The sequence below is a fragment of the Vanessa cardui genome, chromosome 17 (genome assembly GCF_905220365.1).
Source record: "Vanessa cardui chromosome 17, ilVanCard2.1, whole genome shotgun sequence".
Taxonomy (NCBI): domain Eukaryota; kingdom Metazoa; phylum Arthropoda; class Insecta; order Lepidoptera; family Nymphalidae; genus Vanessa; species Vanessa cardui.
In genome coordinates this window covers 5722044-5741892 of record NC_061139.1, presented here as the reverse complement: position 1 = coordinate 5741892, position 19849 = coordinate 5722044, and the positions used below count along the sequence as shown (strand labels likewise).

Sequence of the window (19849 nt, the reverse complement as noted above, 5' to 3'; positions counted from 1 at the left end):
TAGATTCGATAAGGGCCTACACTCCTTTGTTGCCTTCAAATTTCTTAATCTGGCTAAAGTTAAATTTACTGTTGGGCAACGTTTATTTCATATGAAACTGTGACGTAAGTTATATTGGTTTAACAAATTTCCACACAAGCTAATCTCGTTTGACGCAAACGATGAATGCGTCAGACCTTCGGATCCACATGATATGAACTTTATACTGATCTTAGGAACCATTAGTTGCATCATTAAAATAAAAAATAAATCTTTTATTTTATATATTGTTACGTAAATAAATAGTAGTATATTATATTTTGCGTTATTTTAAAAATGAGAAAAGTCTTACCATTGATCACAAACACAAAACAGCTCAAAAAATTTTCACTTCCGTGCATCAAGAATAGAAAACAAAGTTTTAAATGCATTTTTAATGTTGCTTAAACAATTAAGTTTTTTACTATTGTCACTGTATCGTACAAGGTACAAAATAAAACAAATAATCACATAATTATATATTTATTCTATATCGGCGCTTAACATCTTACCAAAATTGTACATTATGATAAATAATAATTTCTTTATAATACTGCGCACTGATCATAATTTTTCGAAACAAGAACAATTTCAACGTTCAAACTGAGTCAGTGGCTATAATATGAATTTTGTTATGTTGAGGTAGGACTAACAAATTATTATTATAGTCAAAAGGTACTCGTATATAGCATAGCATTATTCTTACTTAAGTACCTCGGTGCTGCTGACCCTAACCATTTATTATTAACTATATGATTAAAAAATGCTGCTCAATAAAAAATATTTACATTTCTAAACCAAGTTTATTAGAAATTATAATGTTCATTGATTATTGTAATTTTAAATTTACAATGCATCTGGCAAGTTAATACGTATATACATACAATAATAGAATATTATAGACGTAAGAGATTTAAGAACTGTTCAGAGGTATTGAGAGTTATTGTTTTACTTAAAGTTGTTACTATGCTTAAATGCTACACTACAATAAATAAAGTTAAATAAATAATGGCATGAACACTATTTGTGCCGAGATGCGTCGAAAAATACTGCCTAGTTCAGTCAGCACCCATTCGGAGATTACCTAAAAATAAATCATATTGTTTAGCATGTTAGTTTATTCTTAATAATAAATTAGTACCTAAACATAAAACGATATGTAACATATTGACAAGTCTTATTTTTTTTTTATAGAAATATTTGCGGCCTAAGAACTTTAACTTCATTTGTTGGTAAGGTTGTACTTAAAATAAATATATCATATACCATTGATAAGTGGTATATGAACCTTATTAGATTTATGTTATTTTATATTTTGAAATTGTAATTCCCACAATAACCATCACATCACCCGTACATATATTATGACAATATATTTAGTAGTTTACATAGAAAAATATGTGATTATGTGATTAGTATGTGATTTAAATTTTTTTTTGTGTTTCAATAAATCCACTTGATGCTTAACTAGAAATATATATATTTTGTCGTGTACATCGCAGACCTGTAAGGTATTTACTCTTTTCTTTAAGATTCCCTTCATATTGTTTCGAAAAGCCGTCGGCGAAAGTTGGCCTGTCCGGCCTATTTATTGCGTACCATGCGAATCAAGGCAGGGTAACTTAGTATAAATTATTATTCTTTTAGCTGTAGTAAGCTATTTGTGTCGTATAATAACTAACTATACATATATTATAAGCATTGTTTTCAATGTTCTGAGTGGCGTAGGAAGGGGGGGGTGGCAGCACTTTGCCGGGGGCGGCGCTGCGGAGGTGGCAGTTAGAAAAAAAATTAAAATAAAAAAAGTTAATTTCTTTAAGTGTATTTTTTTGGTCATTTTTTTTTGTTACCAAATACCGAGGTACCTAAGCAGGTTCTATGCATGGGTGATGCAAGCGCAAGGTTTCTCAATAACTATTATTTAGGAAACCATAAAATAAATCATTCAATAAAACTAATAAAAGTACTCTTTTTACCATGCCCAATTTTTTTTATAACGGCTTACAAAAATAAGAGGGCGGCAATTTTAGTGGCCTATGCTCAGGGCCGTATTTAGGGGAGGGCAACCGGGGCAACTGCCCTGGGGCCTCCACATTAGAGGGGGCCACAGTTTTCAGCAAGTTAACAAATACTGAGATATAGTCAAATTATAATAATGTTACTATTTAATATTTTAAAAGTTACCGATACAAATACGAAACAATTCATAGCTTACTGATTGAACATAAAAAAAAAAATTAATTCATAATAATATAACTATTACGGTGTTCACGCTTCTGTTTGTCTAGGGCCCTCACTGCTTTGTGGCCCCGGGGCCTCCTTTAAATCCGACTCTGCCTATGCTACGCCACTGATGTTCTGATTAAATAAATAATAATGTTGTCTTAAATTTTCGCGATTATTACACAGTCTACCCGTCTACCCGTGACCACGAACACTGCAAAGTGCTCGAAACGTCGGGATGTTTAAAAATAATTAATATACGCGATTCATCCGTTATAATTAGTTTTATTTAAATAAATAAATAATAATAAATTGCATGACCCTCACCTGCGCCTAGTACGTGCGTATGACGGGCGGAACGGTCTTGCACTCGGCCTGGTCCAATGTGTGGTCGATGACCGGCCGGTAGCTCAGCTTGGTCTCGCCGCTCTCGGGGTCCGTCTCCGCGAGAGTGTGCTTCCTCCAGTGTTGCTCGAAACTCAGCTTCGTCTGAAATTAACGTTCGTTTATATACTATTACATTTTTAAATTTAACGTATATTTTTGGTTATTTAATAATAATATACAAATCAAAACGCACAAGGTTTTTTTCTGATTATGATCAGAAATATATCTCGATGTTAATTTCCCTACTTTTTCTTTTAAATTATCAAGACAATGTAACACAGATTGTAAGCAATATGACGTATTGCAAAATATATATCACATCTATATATATTCGGAAGGAACAGAACAGTACACATAACATAATTATTTAGTAAGGTTTAATATAATAATAATATTCATGACCATTAAAAAGACTTATACAAGCTAAGACTAAGACGCTAAGTTATATCGATAGGCCGAAAACGATTCTGCTTGCGCTAAATAACTTGTTTCTTCTACAAAATTTAATATTACAATTTAAATGGCGTCCTCGTATAATAACAACAATAACCTGTCCCTCCAAAGGCTTGGAATAGTCGTATTCATCTCTGCGAGTCTTGAAGTCCTCGCGAGCATGCGCTCCACGGGACTCCTCCCTCGCCAGCGCTCCTTCGACTATCTGCACGGCGTTGATGAGGAGGTTTTGCAGCTCCAGAGTTTCCACCAGGTCGCTGTTCCAGATCAGTGACCGATCCGATACTTTCACGTCCTTCATCTGTTTGTAAATTTCGTGGATTTGTTGCTGACCTGTTCACAGTAAAGATAGATATCAATAAGTTTTTAATAATTTTAAATTTAGAAAAATATAACTTCATATAATACTATACAAAAAATATATGAATGTAAACATACATTAGTATATAAAAAATAGGCCTTTTACCTTCCTGTAGAGTGCTTTTCTGTCTGAACACTGCAGCGTTCTTCTGCATGCACTTTTGCATGCGCAAGCGCAAGTCCGCCGTTGAAATGCTTCCGTTTGCGTATCGGAGGCTGTCCAAGTTTGCGATACTTTCTTGTCCAGTGGTCTGTACAAATATTTGTTATGATTTAGTCTTAATTGTTCTTATTATATATATTATACATATATACATACTATAACATAGAGATATATCATAACGTAAAGCAAAATAAGATAAAGTTTTTTTTGTAAATGTAACAAATTCTAATTTATTAATATTACTATTGATAATAGTGTAACTATTATTTAATATTTATGACACTTATGGGTATATATATATTTATGCAACTAAAGCTACCAAATGATAAAATATTGCCACGGTAATTTAAGTGACTTTTTTTTAATATGAATGCATAATTTAATTTAAAAAAATATGATAATAAACATTTGTTTCACGTCATAGGTCAGAGTATATGCGTGGTGCGTAATTGCGGTACCTACATACTTTGTTGTTTCCAAGAGACGAGGTAATTAGGCTCATAATGCATGTAAACTTTGAGATAACTTTTAACATGCCGGTCAATACACGAGTCTACACGCGCCAATACGAGCGTGACATCATAAAATTAATAATAATAAAAAAATTCGCTAACATTTTTAATGTATATATTTTTTTAACATATGAATTACTGTTATTCTGCCTAAAATATTGAAAAAAAAATATAAGTTTACGCATACTCATAATTTGGATTATTAATTTTTTGTATGAATAATTTAAACGAAGGAATATCCATATACAGCCAGTCCTTCCAAACTTTTTTCTTATATTAATATTTAAGTAGTTATTTTACAATTATTTTTAGAGTCATTTTTTAGGTAAACTTTTTTGTAAATCGAATTGTTTCTTTTAAAGTTTTTAACGTTTAAGATTTATTATGAGAATAACAATTTTAAAGTTCTAGTTGGGTCCAATAATCTAATTTTGCATAAACAAAATGTTATCTACAAAAGTTATACATTCAATACCATTTGTAGGTCAAATAAGATGAGAGAAAGTCCAATCAGATATTGTTACGTTTTATTTGTGAAGATTTATCCACTGACGTAGAGAAATCTTAAAAAAACAATCTCTTATATCCTTGACTTTATTTGCATTAATTTATGTAGCAAAGAATTAAGTTAGTACGCATATTTTAATTAAAGGTTATTTAGGAGATTGTATAGATACTATTTTTATCGCACTATTTTCTGTAATTGCTACTTATTTAACAGATTAACATGTCGATTCACAATCGAGCCCAAATATGTTTGATCAGCCAACTTGAATGAACAATATTTTGATTAATATATAAAAATGTTTTCAGTGCAATAGGTTTATCTTATCCCAAAAACGCTCTACTATAACATCGATTTGGCTTGGTGTGCTAAAAAGAACTTGCGTCGACTGGATGAGGTAGAAATTTGAATGAGATTAGGCTTCGGTCGGCATTTTGGCATCATCAACATTTTTGTAAAATCCATTGAGGTATAAGCAATCTACCTAATTATCTAGTCTTTTTAGGTTATTGAGTGTTTCGATTATAGTTTCGGCTTAAAGTTGATCAGTCGGGTCGGAAATGTGAAAGTTATAAATTTTGGTTGTAATCTAACATAATAAACACTATATTTATTTATATGCTGTATGTGTATGTCTATTTTTAGTTTATCTTCATGACTTTTAGGTATGTGTTTGTGGTGAGATCAGGTTCCAGGATTATTTTTTTATAATATATATGTATAATAATTTTCACCTGCATAAAGCTAGGGTAATATAATATCAAATATAGCTGTTAATTAATTCATTTTGTTGGTGCAAGGCAAATCGCTGAAGAAATTATATAGTTATGGTATTAAAATTTAGACCTTAATAAATACTAATTAAAAAAACACATATACAATTTCGTAACAGTAGAAAATACACACTTCCACTAATCTGGCATGGAATGTTTTAGAAATCGAGGAGGCCAACAGCTTTATAGGAGAAAATTGATAGGAACCCGCGGAGAACTAAAGAAATAGTTCGTTATTTTCCGAACCTACATTGAGACCCTATCCAATAGGAAACAAGCGAATATAATATTAAAATATTAAAAATATATATAAAAAGGGCCACTGCAAGATTTATATTTTATATAATTTTGTTTTGTAACAATTACGAATTAAAGTAACGTGAAACGGAACGTATTTCAAAAATACTAATTAGCATTCAATGACGTCACTCCGCTTATGTCTACTTATTTGAGGTTGTAGGTGTAAAAAGTGAACATTGAAACGAAATTTAATTGCGTTTTTCAAATTAAAACGGAAGTTGGGTTTGTCAAAGCGGATTCCAGATTCCTCTTTTCAGCTTGAAACCACTTTGATCTCAGTTTTGTGTCAGAATGTCTAGTCAAAAACCATTTATTTGAAAAGTTTGTCAAAGTAGATGAACACATTGGCACAAATAAGTCAACAAAACTTTTTTTCGGAGTATCGATAGTCCGATTTTAATTTTTACAACATAAGTATATAAAAGATCGAAAAAAAAATACTAGTGATAGACAGCAATGACGTCTTACGAAATATAGATCCGTTTTCGCGCGAAAATTTAAATTGACCCTTTGAAACCGAATTTTTGCAGTAAATTACAGTGTTTTAAATTTTTAATATACTTGTGGTCTGTCCAATATGGAATTCTTTAAAATAAACAATAAAATAGAAATATCGCATCTTCCCTATTGCAGTATGATAAACCATAGGGATTGTGTTTATTCCAACCACGAGTTAGGAGTAAAAAGCTCTTCTAGTGAATAAAGGAATCTAATTTGATTAGTACTCATCTCCAACTAAATTGGCCATTTCAGTATTACAGTAGAACTTACACTGTGTTCCTATACAGCAAAGTCTTCTGTGTTTGGGTAATGAGACCACTTGAGCATATGATTTATAAAAATTTTAACAAAAAGAAAAACCGACTTCAAACAAAACACTATTTTAAAACAAATGAATATGCACAAAAAAGTAATAAAATAATTGCGTATTCAACATATTTTTTAGAGTCTTCCTAAGTTAAATGAAATGAAAAATATTAGACTACTTAATGTAGTTTTACGATTATATAATGTAGTTATAGTTATTGGTATATTTGGAGCCGGTGTCAGCCAATAAAACCCTACAGTATATCTATCAAAAACAATACGAGAATAATAGTGGTGACCTACCAGATATAATATCGTCATATCGCGATGGGGTAATGATATTTAGAACTGTGACATAAAGTGAGACAGGTGTAAGCTTCGCATACGTACGTCCTTAAGCGGCGCCTGCTTGTCGCCGGGGCGGCTGGTGTCGGCCACGGTGATGGCGCAGGCGCGGCCGAACACGACGATGTCGAGGAGCGAGTTGGCGCCAAGGCGGTTGGCGCCGTGAACGGACGCGCACGACGCCTCGCCCGCCGCCAGCAGACCCGGCACCACGCGGTCCGAACCGCCCTGGTGCGTGATCACCTACCAACACCAACACGACCATTCAATACCAACACTACGCGCCTGTGAGTGTACCCTTCAAAAAGTAAGTAAGTAAGTAAAAGTAAGTAGCAGCCCGTAAATTTCCCACTGCTGAGAAAGGCCTCCTCTTCCGTTAAGGAGAGGGTTTGAAACATATTCCACCACGCTGTTCCAATGCGGGTTGGTGGAATGCACATGTGGCAGAATTTCGATGAAATTAGACACATGCAGGTTTCCTCACGATGTTTTCCTTCACCGCCGAGCACGAGATGAATTATAAACACAAATTAAGCACATATATATAGCGGTGCTTGCCTGGATTTGAACTCACGATCATCGGTTAAGATGCACGCGTTCTAACCACTGGGCCATCTCAGCTCAACCCTTCAAAAACATCTACCTAAATCAATTGACAGCACGACCATTCAACACATACCGACACTACGCACCTGTGAGTATACCAGTGTAGTGTAACTTGGGTGGTGGTAGGGCTTTGTGCAAGCCCGTCTGGGTAGGTAGCACCCACTCATCAGTTATTCTACCGCCAAATAACAGTACTCGGTATTGTTGTGTTCCGGTCTGAAGGGTGAGTGAGCCAGTGTAACTACAGGCACAAGGGACATAACATCTTAGTTTCCAAGGTTGGTGGCGCATTGACGATTTAAGGAATACTTAATATTTCTTACAGCGTCAATGTCTATGGGCGATGGTGACCACTTACCATCAGGTGGCCCATATGCTCGTCCGCCAACCTATACCATAAAAAAAAAACCACTTCCAAAACACCTATCTGCATCAATTAACAGCGACACGACATAAAACCTCATACATTACATATTATAAAATAAAGCCCCGGCCGCGTCTGTCTGTCTGTATGTTCACGTTAAACTCCAAAACTACTGAACGGATTTTCATGTAGTTTTCACTAGTGGATAGAGGAATTCGTATTTTTATAAATATATAAATTTATTCGGTATTTTTGTAAATAAGTTGAAATAGAATATTTGTTAAACTTGTCGGAAAATAGCAAGAAAAATGTATACATAAAAGGTAAAAAAATGCTATGTCCACCAGTGTGAAGCTGGATCGGGCCACATAAATTACCCGTTAAAGGTCTAATGTAGCTAAATAACACGGAAAAATAATCTGGCGTTATTAATATTTCTTAACCATTTGATTTGTTAGGGTAAATCACAACACTTACGACACTATTGGCATGATACACCATAGTGATCGTTCTTTTTAGAAGACCGTGGGGAATTGTATCACACAATGTGTATTTAATTAGCTATTTCATTTAATTATAGTAAAAGAGGTACTTGTGAGTTTCTTGCATGTAACTAGATAAGGTAACTTTAATTTGATATTGATCTATTAGGATGTATTTTATATGGTATATTAACTAATCTTACCTCTCCTCTGAAGTTGGTGGGTGTTCCTCCCATGTTGTAGTGCACCGTGGGCAATACAGGTATTGGTTCCTTGGTGACGTCGACGCCGGCAAAGATCATAGCTGTTTCCGATATTCCAGGCAGACGTTGCTTCAGTTGTTCTGGGGGCAAGTGGTGAAGCTGGAGGTGGACATGGTCTTTCTCTGGACCGCAACCACGACCTGAAAAGAAAAAAAATTAATTCACATTAAGTTCAGTAGTATTATTTTTTTCATATTTGACGACCTCCATGGTCGAGTGGTGTGTACACCGGTTTTCATGGGTGCGCCACTCTGAGGTCCCGGGTTCGATTCCTGGCCGAGTCGATGTAGATTACCATTAGTTTTCTATGTTGTCTTGGGTCTGGGTGTTTGTGGTACCGTCGTTACTTCTGATTTCCATAACACAAGTGCTTCAGCTACTTACATTGGGATCAGAGTAATGTAAGTGATGTTGTCTCATATTATTTTTTTTTTTTTATATTATCTATTTTTAAGGTTTCAGTTAACCAGAATAAATAGACCTTTCGATACAATGCACCACACTACAACTCATGAAACAACACCGGACCAAGGTATCTTTGTTTGTCAAAAAAATGTAATTTAATATTCTGCCGTGGAAACTAAAATGCCGTTAACTGATATCTGATCGATTTCCAACTTCCAACTTTCGATCGAATATTAATAAGAAAAAAATATATCTATCGTCATATATTTGCCATTTTTTGACATCTTGATTAGTTTTCGAAATAATTTTATGGTCTTATTATCGATAAGTTACATACATTTTACATTGTTACTTCGTTTTTTGCCCATAGCTCATAATTGAGCAGATGTACCAAGACGTTATAATACGAAGATCAATTTCTATACATCACCTTCCATAATCTCAACGGTCATGGCTCTGGATACAACGTCTCGACTGGCGAGATCCTTTGCTACTGGTGCATATCTTTCCATGAAACGTTCTCCTTTTGCGTTCACCAAGAAGCCCCCTTCTCCACGACAACCTTCCGTCATTAGACATCCAGCGCCGTAAATACCTGTGAAATAAATCGGTACATTGAAATGATTATATTCTACAACTAACACTTATTATATTCTGATCTATATAAGTGTGTCTTTTCAAATTATTTTAAGTAGGAATCTTAGTGGACACCTTTCTGGAACATATCTTAAGTGTAATCCAATGACATAAAAAATTGAATATTACATTTTATGAGTAAAGATAGGAACAGTTAGAGATTCGATTTGCACAGAAAAAAAGTGATGTTTGCTCTTGATATATAATGATTTTATATAATCAGTACTGAACAAAGCGATATGTCTACCTGCTTTATTACTACTTAATTATTGCTTTAATAATATTAAACCTGTGTTACAAATAAATAAGGTGTATTTACCGATTAATCTATACATATAATAACAATTATCTATCCGCTATAGTTCAGTCAGAGTAAGCGCCTAGATTATATATAAATGAATAAAGTGCAATGTGGGATACATTCCTAGATAAATTAATAACAAAAAATGCACACAAATTCAATGCACCGTCAGTATGCAGTTAACGAACGAGTTGCGCGAATTAAATGTTATAAAAACATGCAAAAAACTTGTTTCTATACAAAACAAGTTTGTAAATTATAAAACGGACAAAAAATTCGATAATACTCGCAGACGAAGTAAATGGCTGTATCGAGAAACTAAAATGATTCGTTATTTTTAATTACTTTAACGTAATTAATAATTTTACGTAACTAACTACTTTTTTACTGTAAGTGTAAAACTTTATTAATATACTTTAAATTATGCAAAATAAGTTTGTATGAAAAAAAAATATGCCTTCCTGTATGTTTGGTAGGAATTTTAACTATTTGCCTAATCACTAGATGTTAAGAGTTACTTATATTACATTTCAGATTAAAGGCAGATAAGTTTCAATCGATTAAATCTGTTCATATATGGAAAGAAGAATGCAATTTTAAATTTTACCACTGTTTTATTATAAGAGATCATCGTTAAGCGTTACCGCCGCCGTCCAGGCTGGCGTAAAACTGGTAGTGTATTGATTACTCGCATAAACAATTCAGTTAACCTTGCATTCATAACCACTTGAAATTAATCAATAGAAAGCGTATTTTTAACTACTCAGCAAATTTTTAACAATATTAAACACATAGTTGAATGTCTAATTTTGACAATCGATTGTTTGTCATCCCCACCGTCGAAGATGAAATTTCATAATCATGCCACATTGGTACATTCTAGAGTTACTTCTGATTTAAGTATGAGATAAGATAATTGTTGTATCATACTTTTGTAATCTTAGGTGTAATAGTATCCAAATTCTGTCCGCGAAATTTTCTTCGAAAATCCGTCTTTTGTACACGAATAAGTGTAAAAAAAAAATTAACATTCATTTACGATTATTTACACATGGTATTAATGTCAAACCAATATAGACAACTTCAAACTTATTCTGTGTATATAAAAAAAAAAACACAATTTATAATGTACAGTCAGAGTAAGAAAACCTTCGTCGGTTTTCAAATTTATTCCTTTATCAAGTCTTAAACTCTTAGTACCTTTTGAATCTAAACATCAAATCATTAAAACGCAATATGTCATTCTCGATCGGTAAAGCAGATTATCGCTCATACTAGCACACGAAAATAGATCTTAAGGTGACGAACCTTTTCTTACCCCGACTGTACGTAATGTGTTTATGCGGCAAGTTGCAGACTTTATTTGGTGGTAGGGCTCTGTGCAAGCCCGTCAAGCCCCCACCCACTTACCAGTTATTCTACCGCCAAATAACAGTACTCAGTATTGTTGTGTTCCGGTTTGAAGGGTGAGTGAGCCAGTGTAACTACAGGCGCAAGGGACATAACATCTTAGTTCCCAAGGTTGGTGGCACATTGACGATGTAAGGAATAGTTAATATATCTTACAGCGTCATTGTCTATGGGTGATGGTGAGCACTTACTATCAGGTGGCCCATATGCTCGTCCGACAAGCTATACAATAAAAAAATATAAAAATAAAAACCGTTTCAATGCAATGAGTTTATCTTATCCCAAAAACGCTCTACAACAACATCGATTTGGCTGAGTGTGCTAAAAAGAACTCGCGTCGACTAGATGAGGTAGAAATTTGAATGACATTAAAGCAGCAAGCAGCAACTATTGTGAGTTCACTCATACTGCAGCAAAACAAATCGACTCTGTCTGCTATCGCATTGAGAGTACGTAACGTGCGCGTCAGTGGTGCTTCCTTGAGTAACTTAATTATTATTATTAAAATCCATTGAGGTATAAGCAATCTACCCAATTGCTCGTCCGCCAAGCAATGGCGCGCTACTCACCGGTGGGATGGAACTGCACGAACTCCATATCCTCGTTTTGCAGACGCGCGCGCGCCGCCATGGCCGTGCCGTCGCCCGTGCACGTGTGCGCCGACGTGCAACTGAAGTACGCGCGCCCCGTGCCGCCCGTCGCCAGGATCGTGTTCTTCGCTTGGAACCTCGAATCACACGAGCCGATTAAACTTGCTGCTATTGGCTGAGATGGCCCAGTGGTTAGAACGCGTGCATCTTAACCGATAATCGCAGGTTCAAACCCAGGCAAGCACCACTATATATATGTGCTCAATTTGTGTTTATAATTCATCTCGTGCTCGGTGGAGGAAAACATCGTGAGGAAACCTGCATGTGTCTAATTTCATCGAAATTCTGCCACATGTGCATTCCACCAACCCGCATTGGAACAGCGCGGTGGAATATGTTCCAAACCCTCTTCTAAATGGAAGAGGAGGCCTTATCTCAGTAGTGGGAAATGTACAGGCTGTCACACTTCACACTTTTACTCACTATTGTCCGTGCCCGCTTGGATTTCATAGATTATAATAAACTAGTGGCCCGTCCCGGCTTCGCACGGGTGCAATGCTGATACCAATGATGTTCTAGTAAACAGATATGTCATTAACGCGCAAAAAGTGAAGACTAGAAAACGTCCTAATTGGGACGTTTGCCTTTAGTCGTTTTCATCAAAATTATGCTTGATTAAAACATCTAGTTATCCCTTTTACTTATTGTTTTTTATCAAGCTATCCTTTTTACCTGTAACGAAATGTAAAATAAACGGTCCCCGACGCGGCACACTTTTTTCTGTTGTTTAGTATGGGTATAACATATCTGTTTATTAGAATATCATTGGCTGATACTAAATGTACTTCAGATTTTGTTCATTTACGACATCACATAAGGAACTTTAAAATTATCAGCGTTTCTTTACTATGTATATTGTCCATGTATTTTATACAAAAACAATCCTCTCAAATCGCTATATCTGATAAAAAAAACCGCATTAAAATCCGTTACGTAATTTTAAAGATCTAAGCACACATAGAGACAAATAGCGGTAAGCACCTTTGTTTTATACTACATAAATAAAAGATATATCCTATATAAGAATTATCTTGTGTTTATTGACCAGAGGCCGAGGGACAGTTTATAATAATGCTTTGTAAAGAAACAATGACTTCATTATTTGAAGTAAGAACTGATCGACCGATCTATCTAACGAACAATAAACTTCTAGACTACCGGCATGGTGGTAGGAATCCAATCAATACCATATCAGCAGTATATGTATACATATATATTTTTTTTATAAGTCATACAGTTTAATCTTTGTGCCAACTACTAACCCAAAGTAGCTCATACATTTATGGTTAGCAATATAAATGCAACCATTATCTTAATATTTAATTGAATGGAAATAATTTCTTTTTATATTAACTTTTTAATAGTTTCAAAGAAATATTTCAATAGCTATAATCAAAAGGTTTAAGAATTGATATCATTGCGTACCACTAAATTTCCACTTTTGGTCATTAACCAATGTCATTTTAATGAGAACTGTAATTATTTTATTTATTTAGATGAATCATTAAAATATGTACTTTTGAGGTCGGAAGCAAAATATTCGTTTTTACGCGCTTTTCCGACCAGAGCAATGAAAATGACACACAGCCAACAAGGTGCTACAAAAAATTGATAGTTACAGAAACTGGTTTTTACTTGTTAACCACTGGACCAAGGCGATAATGTGGAATGAATTTCTGAAACTCTAATTATTTATTTCTCTACAATGCACTGGCAAGTTGCATTATGTGTAGTTGATCCCGACGGTAACAAGTAAATACTTTGTTATTTAATTATACTGTCAAAGATTGTATTCAATGCATTGCTTGTTCCCTAAAATTTTTAACATTTATACAGGTGTGTCATTTATATTTTTTTAATCACTAAATTATTAATTATTAAAATGAAATATTTTATTATGAAGATTGTAATTTTTATCTTTTTTATCGGGCTAACGCAATAAGACTAGATTATTTAAAATGCAATTCAATCTTATGTTATTTGAGAACCTGTAGTAAGCATTTATTATATAAAAAAATTCTGAAGTCGCTGAAGCTATGTGATAAATACATATTATATCTATAATTTTATCATCCATTCACAGTTTGTTTATACAACAAATTATGACATATTTTACTTTTACTAGAATTTATCTTTTTCATTATAAACTTTTGTGCAGCTAAATCAATATTTGATATAAAAATTATTATAACTTAAATATTATGGATTACAATGTCAGTGTAAATTTTACAAATTTTAACGTAAACTATTAATGTTTTTAATAAATATTAAATTTGGAATTTTTTTTTTGTATTTGTTACCTGTGTAAAGTTCCATCTTCGAGGTTGATGGCAATGCATCCTTTGCAGACACCGTCTTCCATGAGCAGATCCAATGCAAAGTATTCAATGAAGTATTCGCAGTCGTATCGTAAGGATTGGCCATAGAGTGTGTGAAGAAGGGAATGGCCAGTTCTGTTGCAATTTTTTAAAAACTTTTTAATTTAAATATTAACTTAAACAAAAATATTTTAAAAAAAAGATTTAGAATATCAACACAGATTTATAATTTCATATTATTTACATATCATAATTTTTAATCTACTGAATTGGTAAAATAATTTACATGCATTTTGTACATTATTTTGAATGCATTAGTTTTGTCAGAATTTATATTTACCTGTCAGCAACAGCACAGCACCTATGTGCCTGTCCACCCTTGCCAAATTTAAGAGATTGACCTCCAAAAGCTCTTTGATAAATCTTTCCTTCAGGTGTTCGAGAGAAAGGCATACCATAGTTATCAAGCTCAATTACAGCATGTGGTGCTTCTTTTGTCATATAGTGGATGGCATCCTAGAAAATTTCACATAATAATATTGGTCATTTAAAGCAGCTTAAGAGTTGATTTTTGTTGTTGTTGGTTGGTATAAAAGAGCTGTCCCCAAAGTGCTTAACTATCAAGATGTTAAGTAATTATAATTTCTATAGCTTCACTTTTAAATGCAATGAAGGAATACAATTACAATGATTCAAATTACTTATTGTAGAGTTATTAAGTTTGCTAGTAATGTTAAATATTTGCATATATTTCAATATTTTAAACACCTTATTAATATTAACTTTTACTAACCTGGTCACCAAGCCAATCAGAACCCTTAACTGTGTCATACATATGCCATAACCAACTGTCTTCTTCCATGTTACCTAAAAAGATTTATTTGATTTGAATATTTTGAAGTCTGTTTATTGAGACCACATTGTTTAGAATTATAATGATGCCAATACTGACCTAAGGCAGCATTAATTCCTCCTTGAGCAGCTACTGTGTGAGATCTAGTAGGAAATAGCTTGGTAACAACAGCTGTCTTAAACCCTTCCTGGACTAAACCAAATGCAGCTCTTAAACCTGCCCCACCAGCCCCAATTACTAATGCATCATGTTGATGATCAATAACTGTGTATGCCTTTGATGCATTCGAATTAACAGACGCATCTTTTAGTGGTGATGCCCCTCCCACTGATAAATGGAGGTTTCTATATAAATATGAAGCCTAAAAGCGGAAATTACGGGTTAGCGTCAATATTTACGTACAATTTCTAATTATATATTTTTGAAGGTACAAAATAACAGAACCATAAAAATAATAGCAAGATACGATAAATTATTGTTATAGACATAAGTTTCTTGGTTATTTACAAAAAATAACTGTTTTAATGAGTGATATCTTTAAGAGAATATAAAGAGGACAGAATCATTAAGTGGTTTATAACAAGGTTATTAAAAAAACGATAGAAATGGAAGCACGCTGCTCCACAAAACATTTTTGTAGCTAGATTACATAACAAATAATTAATTATACGCAATAATATTTTTTATACTAACCAGTGAGGCAGGGCTTCGATTTATAGCTGCTTTCATTAATGCACTCATGATGGAACTCTCTGTCCGCACCGGAGTACAATTTTTTTTATTTTTAGTTTAGAATATTTCCACGAACGACATTCACCCGACCACCTTATCTCTTTGACGACTAACTGAGAGGTGAAAGCTGTCAAAAATTATAATTCAAATTATAAATTAATGCCATAGCCTGTGACAGCTTGAAAACTTTAATACTAAAACCAATTAAAGCTTGTTGTCGTTATAAAAAAAAACAGCAACATTATCTAAGAATTTATCGATTGACAAAATAACAAAACTACACTATTTTTATACAATCATATTTGTAAAGTATCTCCTTATACGTACCTGAATAAAGTTTAAATATTTGATAGACCTACCACAAAATCCCGTTCTTCTAAACTAAAGAAAAACTTCTTGAAGTATTTCTATTTACGCACGACGACGATTCGATTGGGCTCTTGAGTTTACGCCACGGTACTGTTGCGGTGACTAAGCAATCTTGATACTTCTACTTTTTTTTTGTAACAGTGTTAATTTTGATAAGCTATTAGAGATTTCTTAAAATCCACATTTTATTTTACTTTTGTGTTTGAGTATGGTTTTTTACTACAGTATTGTTTATTTATATAACATTTTTTTTTGTATTAAGCCATGGTTTTATATCTTCTTTTTATAAGTTAGTCTTTACTGGTGCATTGTTGGACAAAGGACACAGGACATTGCTGGACATAGGACTTCAACTACTGATGGATAGTAATCATCTAATCACGAGAGAGACTAGCCAATTATTCAAAACATTATTATTATTGTTCGTAATATTGTGCGCATGAAAAGGTGAGCTTTCTATTTCCTAATTCTCATAGGCCAATGGGATGGTAAATATGGCTCAACGGAAAAAACTTCAAGCGCAAGACTAACAACTTTGACTTATGGTTTGATTCCAAGATCATGGTATCTGCGGCGTTATAGCCATTAGAACAGCAAAGTAGACCAATACCAAGATAATGAACATAATAAGCAAAATAAAAACCACTAGGATTGTGTGTGTGTTCTACTGAATTTTTCACGGGGAATGTTCCGAGGAATTGTTCGGATTAATCCCGGCTGCTGAATTTCACTTTCGGACATCTCGTCAAAATTCCAAGTTTCACCCGCACCACCTTGATGTCCGAAAATCCACAACAGCGCGATTTCTTAGACATTTTTTGCCTCGTACAACCACTTTGTGGAACCCGCTTTCGCCGCCGGTATTTCCGAACCGATACGACATGGGAGCCTTCAAGAAAAGTGCGTACTCCATTCTTAAAGGCTTGCAACGCACCTGCAAGCCCCCTGGTGCTGTAGATGTCCATGGGCGTTGGTAGTCACTTTCCATGAGGTGAGCCTCCTGCTCGTTTGCCACCTATCACAAAAAAAATGTGTAAGCCCCACATTAATTTTTGTTCATTATTTGAATATCATTAGATCGTAAATTGGCCATGTAGAGAAATGCTTTCTATGATATACAGAAACAAAGCAAGAACAGGATATATTATTAGTTATTTTAAGTTCCAAATACCTTTGCAATTAATACATATAGCGTCACTTAATAAAAAAGAAAATTTGAAATTGGCGCTTCTCTCCACGATTGAACTAGAACTTCTCGTTAATAAAATACAAATATAAAAATAAAATTGAATAGTTTATGTTAGATCTACCATTTAAAAAAATCTTACCATTATTATATTTTACATTATTACATATAGTTCACCAAATGTTTAATAGACCATTCATTTGTGGTTCGGTTGAGTAAGTGGAAAATACTGCCCATAGATAATAATAGGGACGAAGTAATGCTTAATAATTCAATTGTCGTACAATGTCAATGTGTTTGGGAGTTTGTAACTATTGCATCTACCAACTGGTTTATTTTCCAGTCGAGCTATATATACACAATACATATAAACACAAATGAAACAAAAACTATATTGTTTGAAATATTATAATCGTTCTAATTTACTAGAAAGAAAATAATTGCTACGTGTATATTTCTTGTACCATTATGATTCCATAATTCTCTTTTATTTTACATCTCCATTATTTGATATAATTGCCTATGGACAGACGTTCTTATTTTTCAATCGCAATTATCATACTACATAAATACACACACATTACTATTTACTAATTCAGTTTTGACATTTGACAGTATTCATACTGTCAATCTGTGGCTATAAATAAAAACTTTAAAACGCGTTACATTACGTTATAAAATTTTTGTTTAATTAATAGTCTAAATAACGCATGTGTTGCAAATGGCTGATAATACAAACAGTGATGAATTGTCCGAAGCGGCAAGGATAAAAGGTATGTCGCAAGTTTTTTGCAAAGCCTCACCAAATTAAAATGCTTAAGATATTAAACAATTCTTATTGATTTCAGAAGAAGAATTGGCTCAAGAATTAGAACATAGTGACTCAAATGAAGACGACTCTCAAGAAATATCCTTGGAAATAGAGGAAAAACTACTGAAGGATGAGCCAGAATGTAAGTCAATTATTCATTCTACTTATCTATCCGTAGTATAAAAGATAAACAAATAAAACGTATGTTTTTATTTTAGATACAACATTGGTTAACTATGGAGAAAGTATACAAAATCTTAATGAGACAAAGGTTGACTCAGAACAGTATGTTGAAGATATACACAAGGATGATATAGAGGGTTTGGGTAATGTTTACACAGAAAGTGCCGACTACACACATTCACAAGGGGACACATTATTAGATGCAAGTGATCAATATGAATCTTATATCAATGACTACTCTTTTGACCCCTCGCAAGCCATAGATGAAAGTCAATCAGAAAATGATAGTGATAAGTACAATGAAGTAGATTCAAAAAGAGAATTTGTGATGCCAAATATGGATGACTTTGAACAAAGTCAATCTTCCAACAATCTAGATTATCAAACTACAGAAGAAATGAGTGAAAGAGAAAGAGAAAAGAAAACAAAAAAAGAGTTAGAAGAAGAAGAAAGGGAAAAAATGCAGTAAGTATATTTCTTGTTCCTGCAGATTGACCTTGTGGAAATTATACGGATGGTAAAGTGTTTTATTAATCCAATGATTTAATAGATATTTATTTATATTATTTTAATTTATTTTTCAGAGTATTAGTATCAAATTTTACTGAAGAACAGTTAGATAGATATGAAATGTACCGTCGAGCAGCATTTCCAAAGGCAGCAGTGAAAAGATTGATGCAGACTATCACAGGATGTTCAGTGGGGCAGAATGTAGTTATAGCCATGTCTGGAATAGCAAAAGTTTTTGTAGGAGAAGTTGTTGAAGAAGGTATACAAATGATCTTAAGATTTGTTTTTATTTTTAATGGAAATTGTTCAGAATAGCAAGATGATCATGACTATTTAAAATTATAAATATGAAAATATAGCATTTATAAATAAGTGAGTTGTATCAATGTTATTTATGGTTTTTAAATTTAGAGATATGAAAAAGATACAGATACAGATATAGATACATACAGAACTAATTGTGAATTCTTTTTCAGCTTTAGAGGTATTGGAGAAATCAGGTGAACCTGGTCCATTGCAGCCAAAACATCTTCGAGAGGCTCTTCGTAGACTCCGAGTAAGAGGAGCTTTGCCAACGAGAAAAGCCTATAAGAGCATGTTTAGACTGTAACTCTGACATTATGGTTTAGGGCTAAATGTAAATACTAATTTAATATTATATAATGTTTCTTTTTCAAGAGTTTTTAACACTAATAAGTATATGTTGGATATATAATATATTGTAAGCTTATTGCAAGAACTTATTGCTTAAAAAACATTATTTCTCATAATAACTACAGAAAAAAATACAATGTTTGATAGAGATTAATCTTTGTTATTAATGCATTTGGTGCTTATTAATATTTTTGTAATTTATAAGTTCTTGCAATAAGTCCATACTCAACAATACTCTAGTTTTTTTTGTTATTTCTTCAATCACATTCA

At 33.3% G+C, this 19849-nt stretch overlaps 2 protein-coding genes across 2 annotated transcripts; one reads left to right on the top strand and one right to left on the bottom strand.

The window, feature by feature from the left end:
* Window positions 1-485: 485 nt before the first annotated feature.
* On the bottom strand, window positions 486-16209 carry LOC124536720 (succinate dehydrogenase [ubiquinone] flavoprotein subunit, mitochondrial). The gene is made up of 14 exons (XM_047113289.1): window positions 16194-16209; window positions 15828-15993; window positions 15234-15495; window positions 15075-15148; window positions 14622-14797; window positions 14264-14416; window positions 11883-12040; window positions 9397-9561; window positions 8502-8701; window positions 6892-7089; window positions 3548-3692; window positions 3179-3414; window positions 2569-2730; window positions 486-1102 (listed from the first exon to the last, which is right to left on the bottom strand). Exons 2-13 carry the CDS (start codon window positions 15873-15875, stop codon window positions 2575-2577), a joined length of 1971 nt encoding a protein of 656 aa, XP_046969245.1. The 5' UTR covers window positions 15876-15993; window positions 16194-16209; the 3' UTR covers window positions 486-1102; window positions 2569-2574.
* Window positions 16210-18019: 1810 nt separating this feature from the next.
* Window positions 18020-19740, top strand: LOC124536737 (transcription initiation factor TFIID subunit 11). Its single transcript, XM_047113319.1, has 5 exons — window positions 18020-18194; window positions 18270-18374; window positions 18451-18880; window positions 19000-19184; window positions 19402-19740. Exons 1-5 carry the CDS (start codon window positions 18143-18145, stop codon window positions 19533-19535), a joined length of 906 nt encoding a protein of 301 aa, XP_046969275.1. The 5' UTR covers window positions 18020-18142; the 3' UTR covers window positions 19536-19740.
* The last annotated feature ends 109 nt before the right edge of the window (window positions 19741-19849 follow it).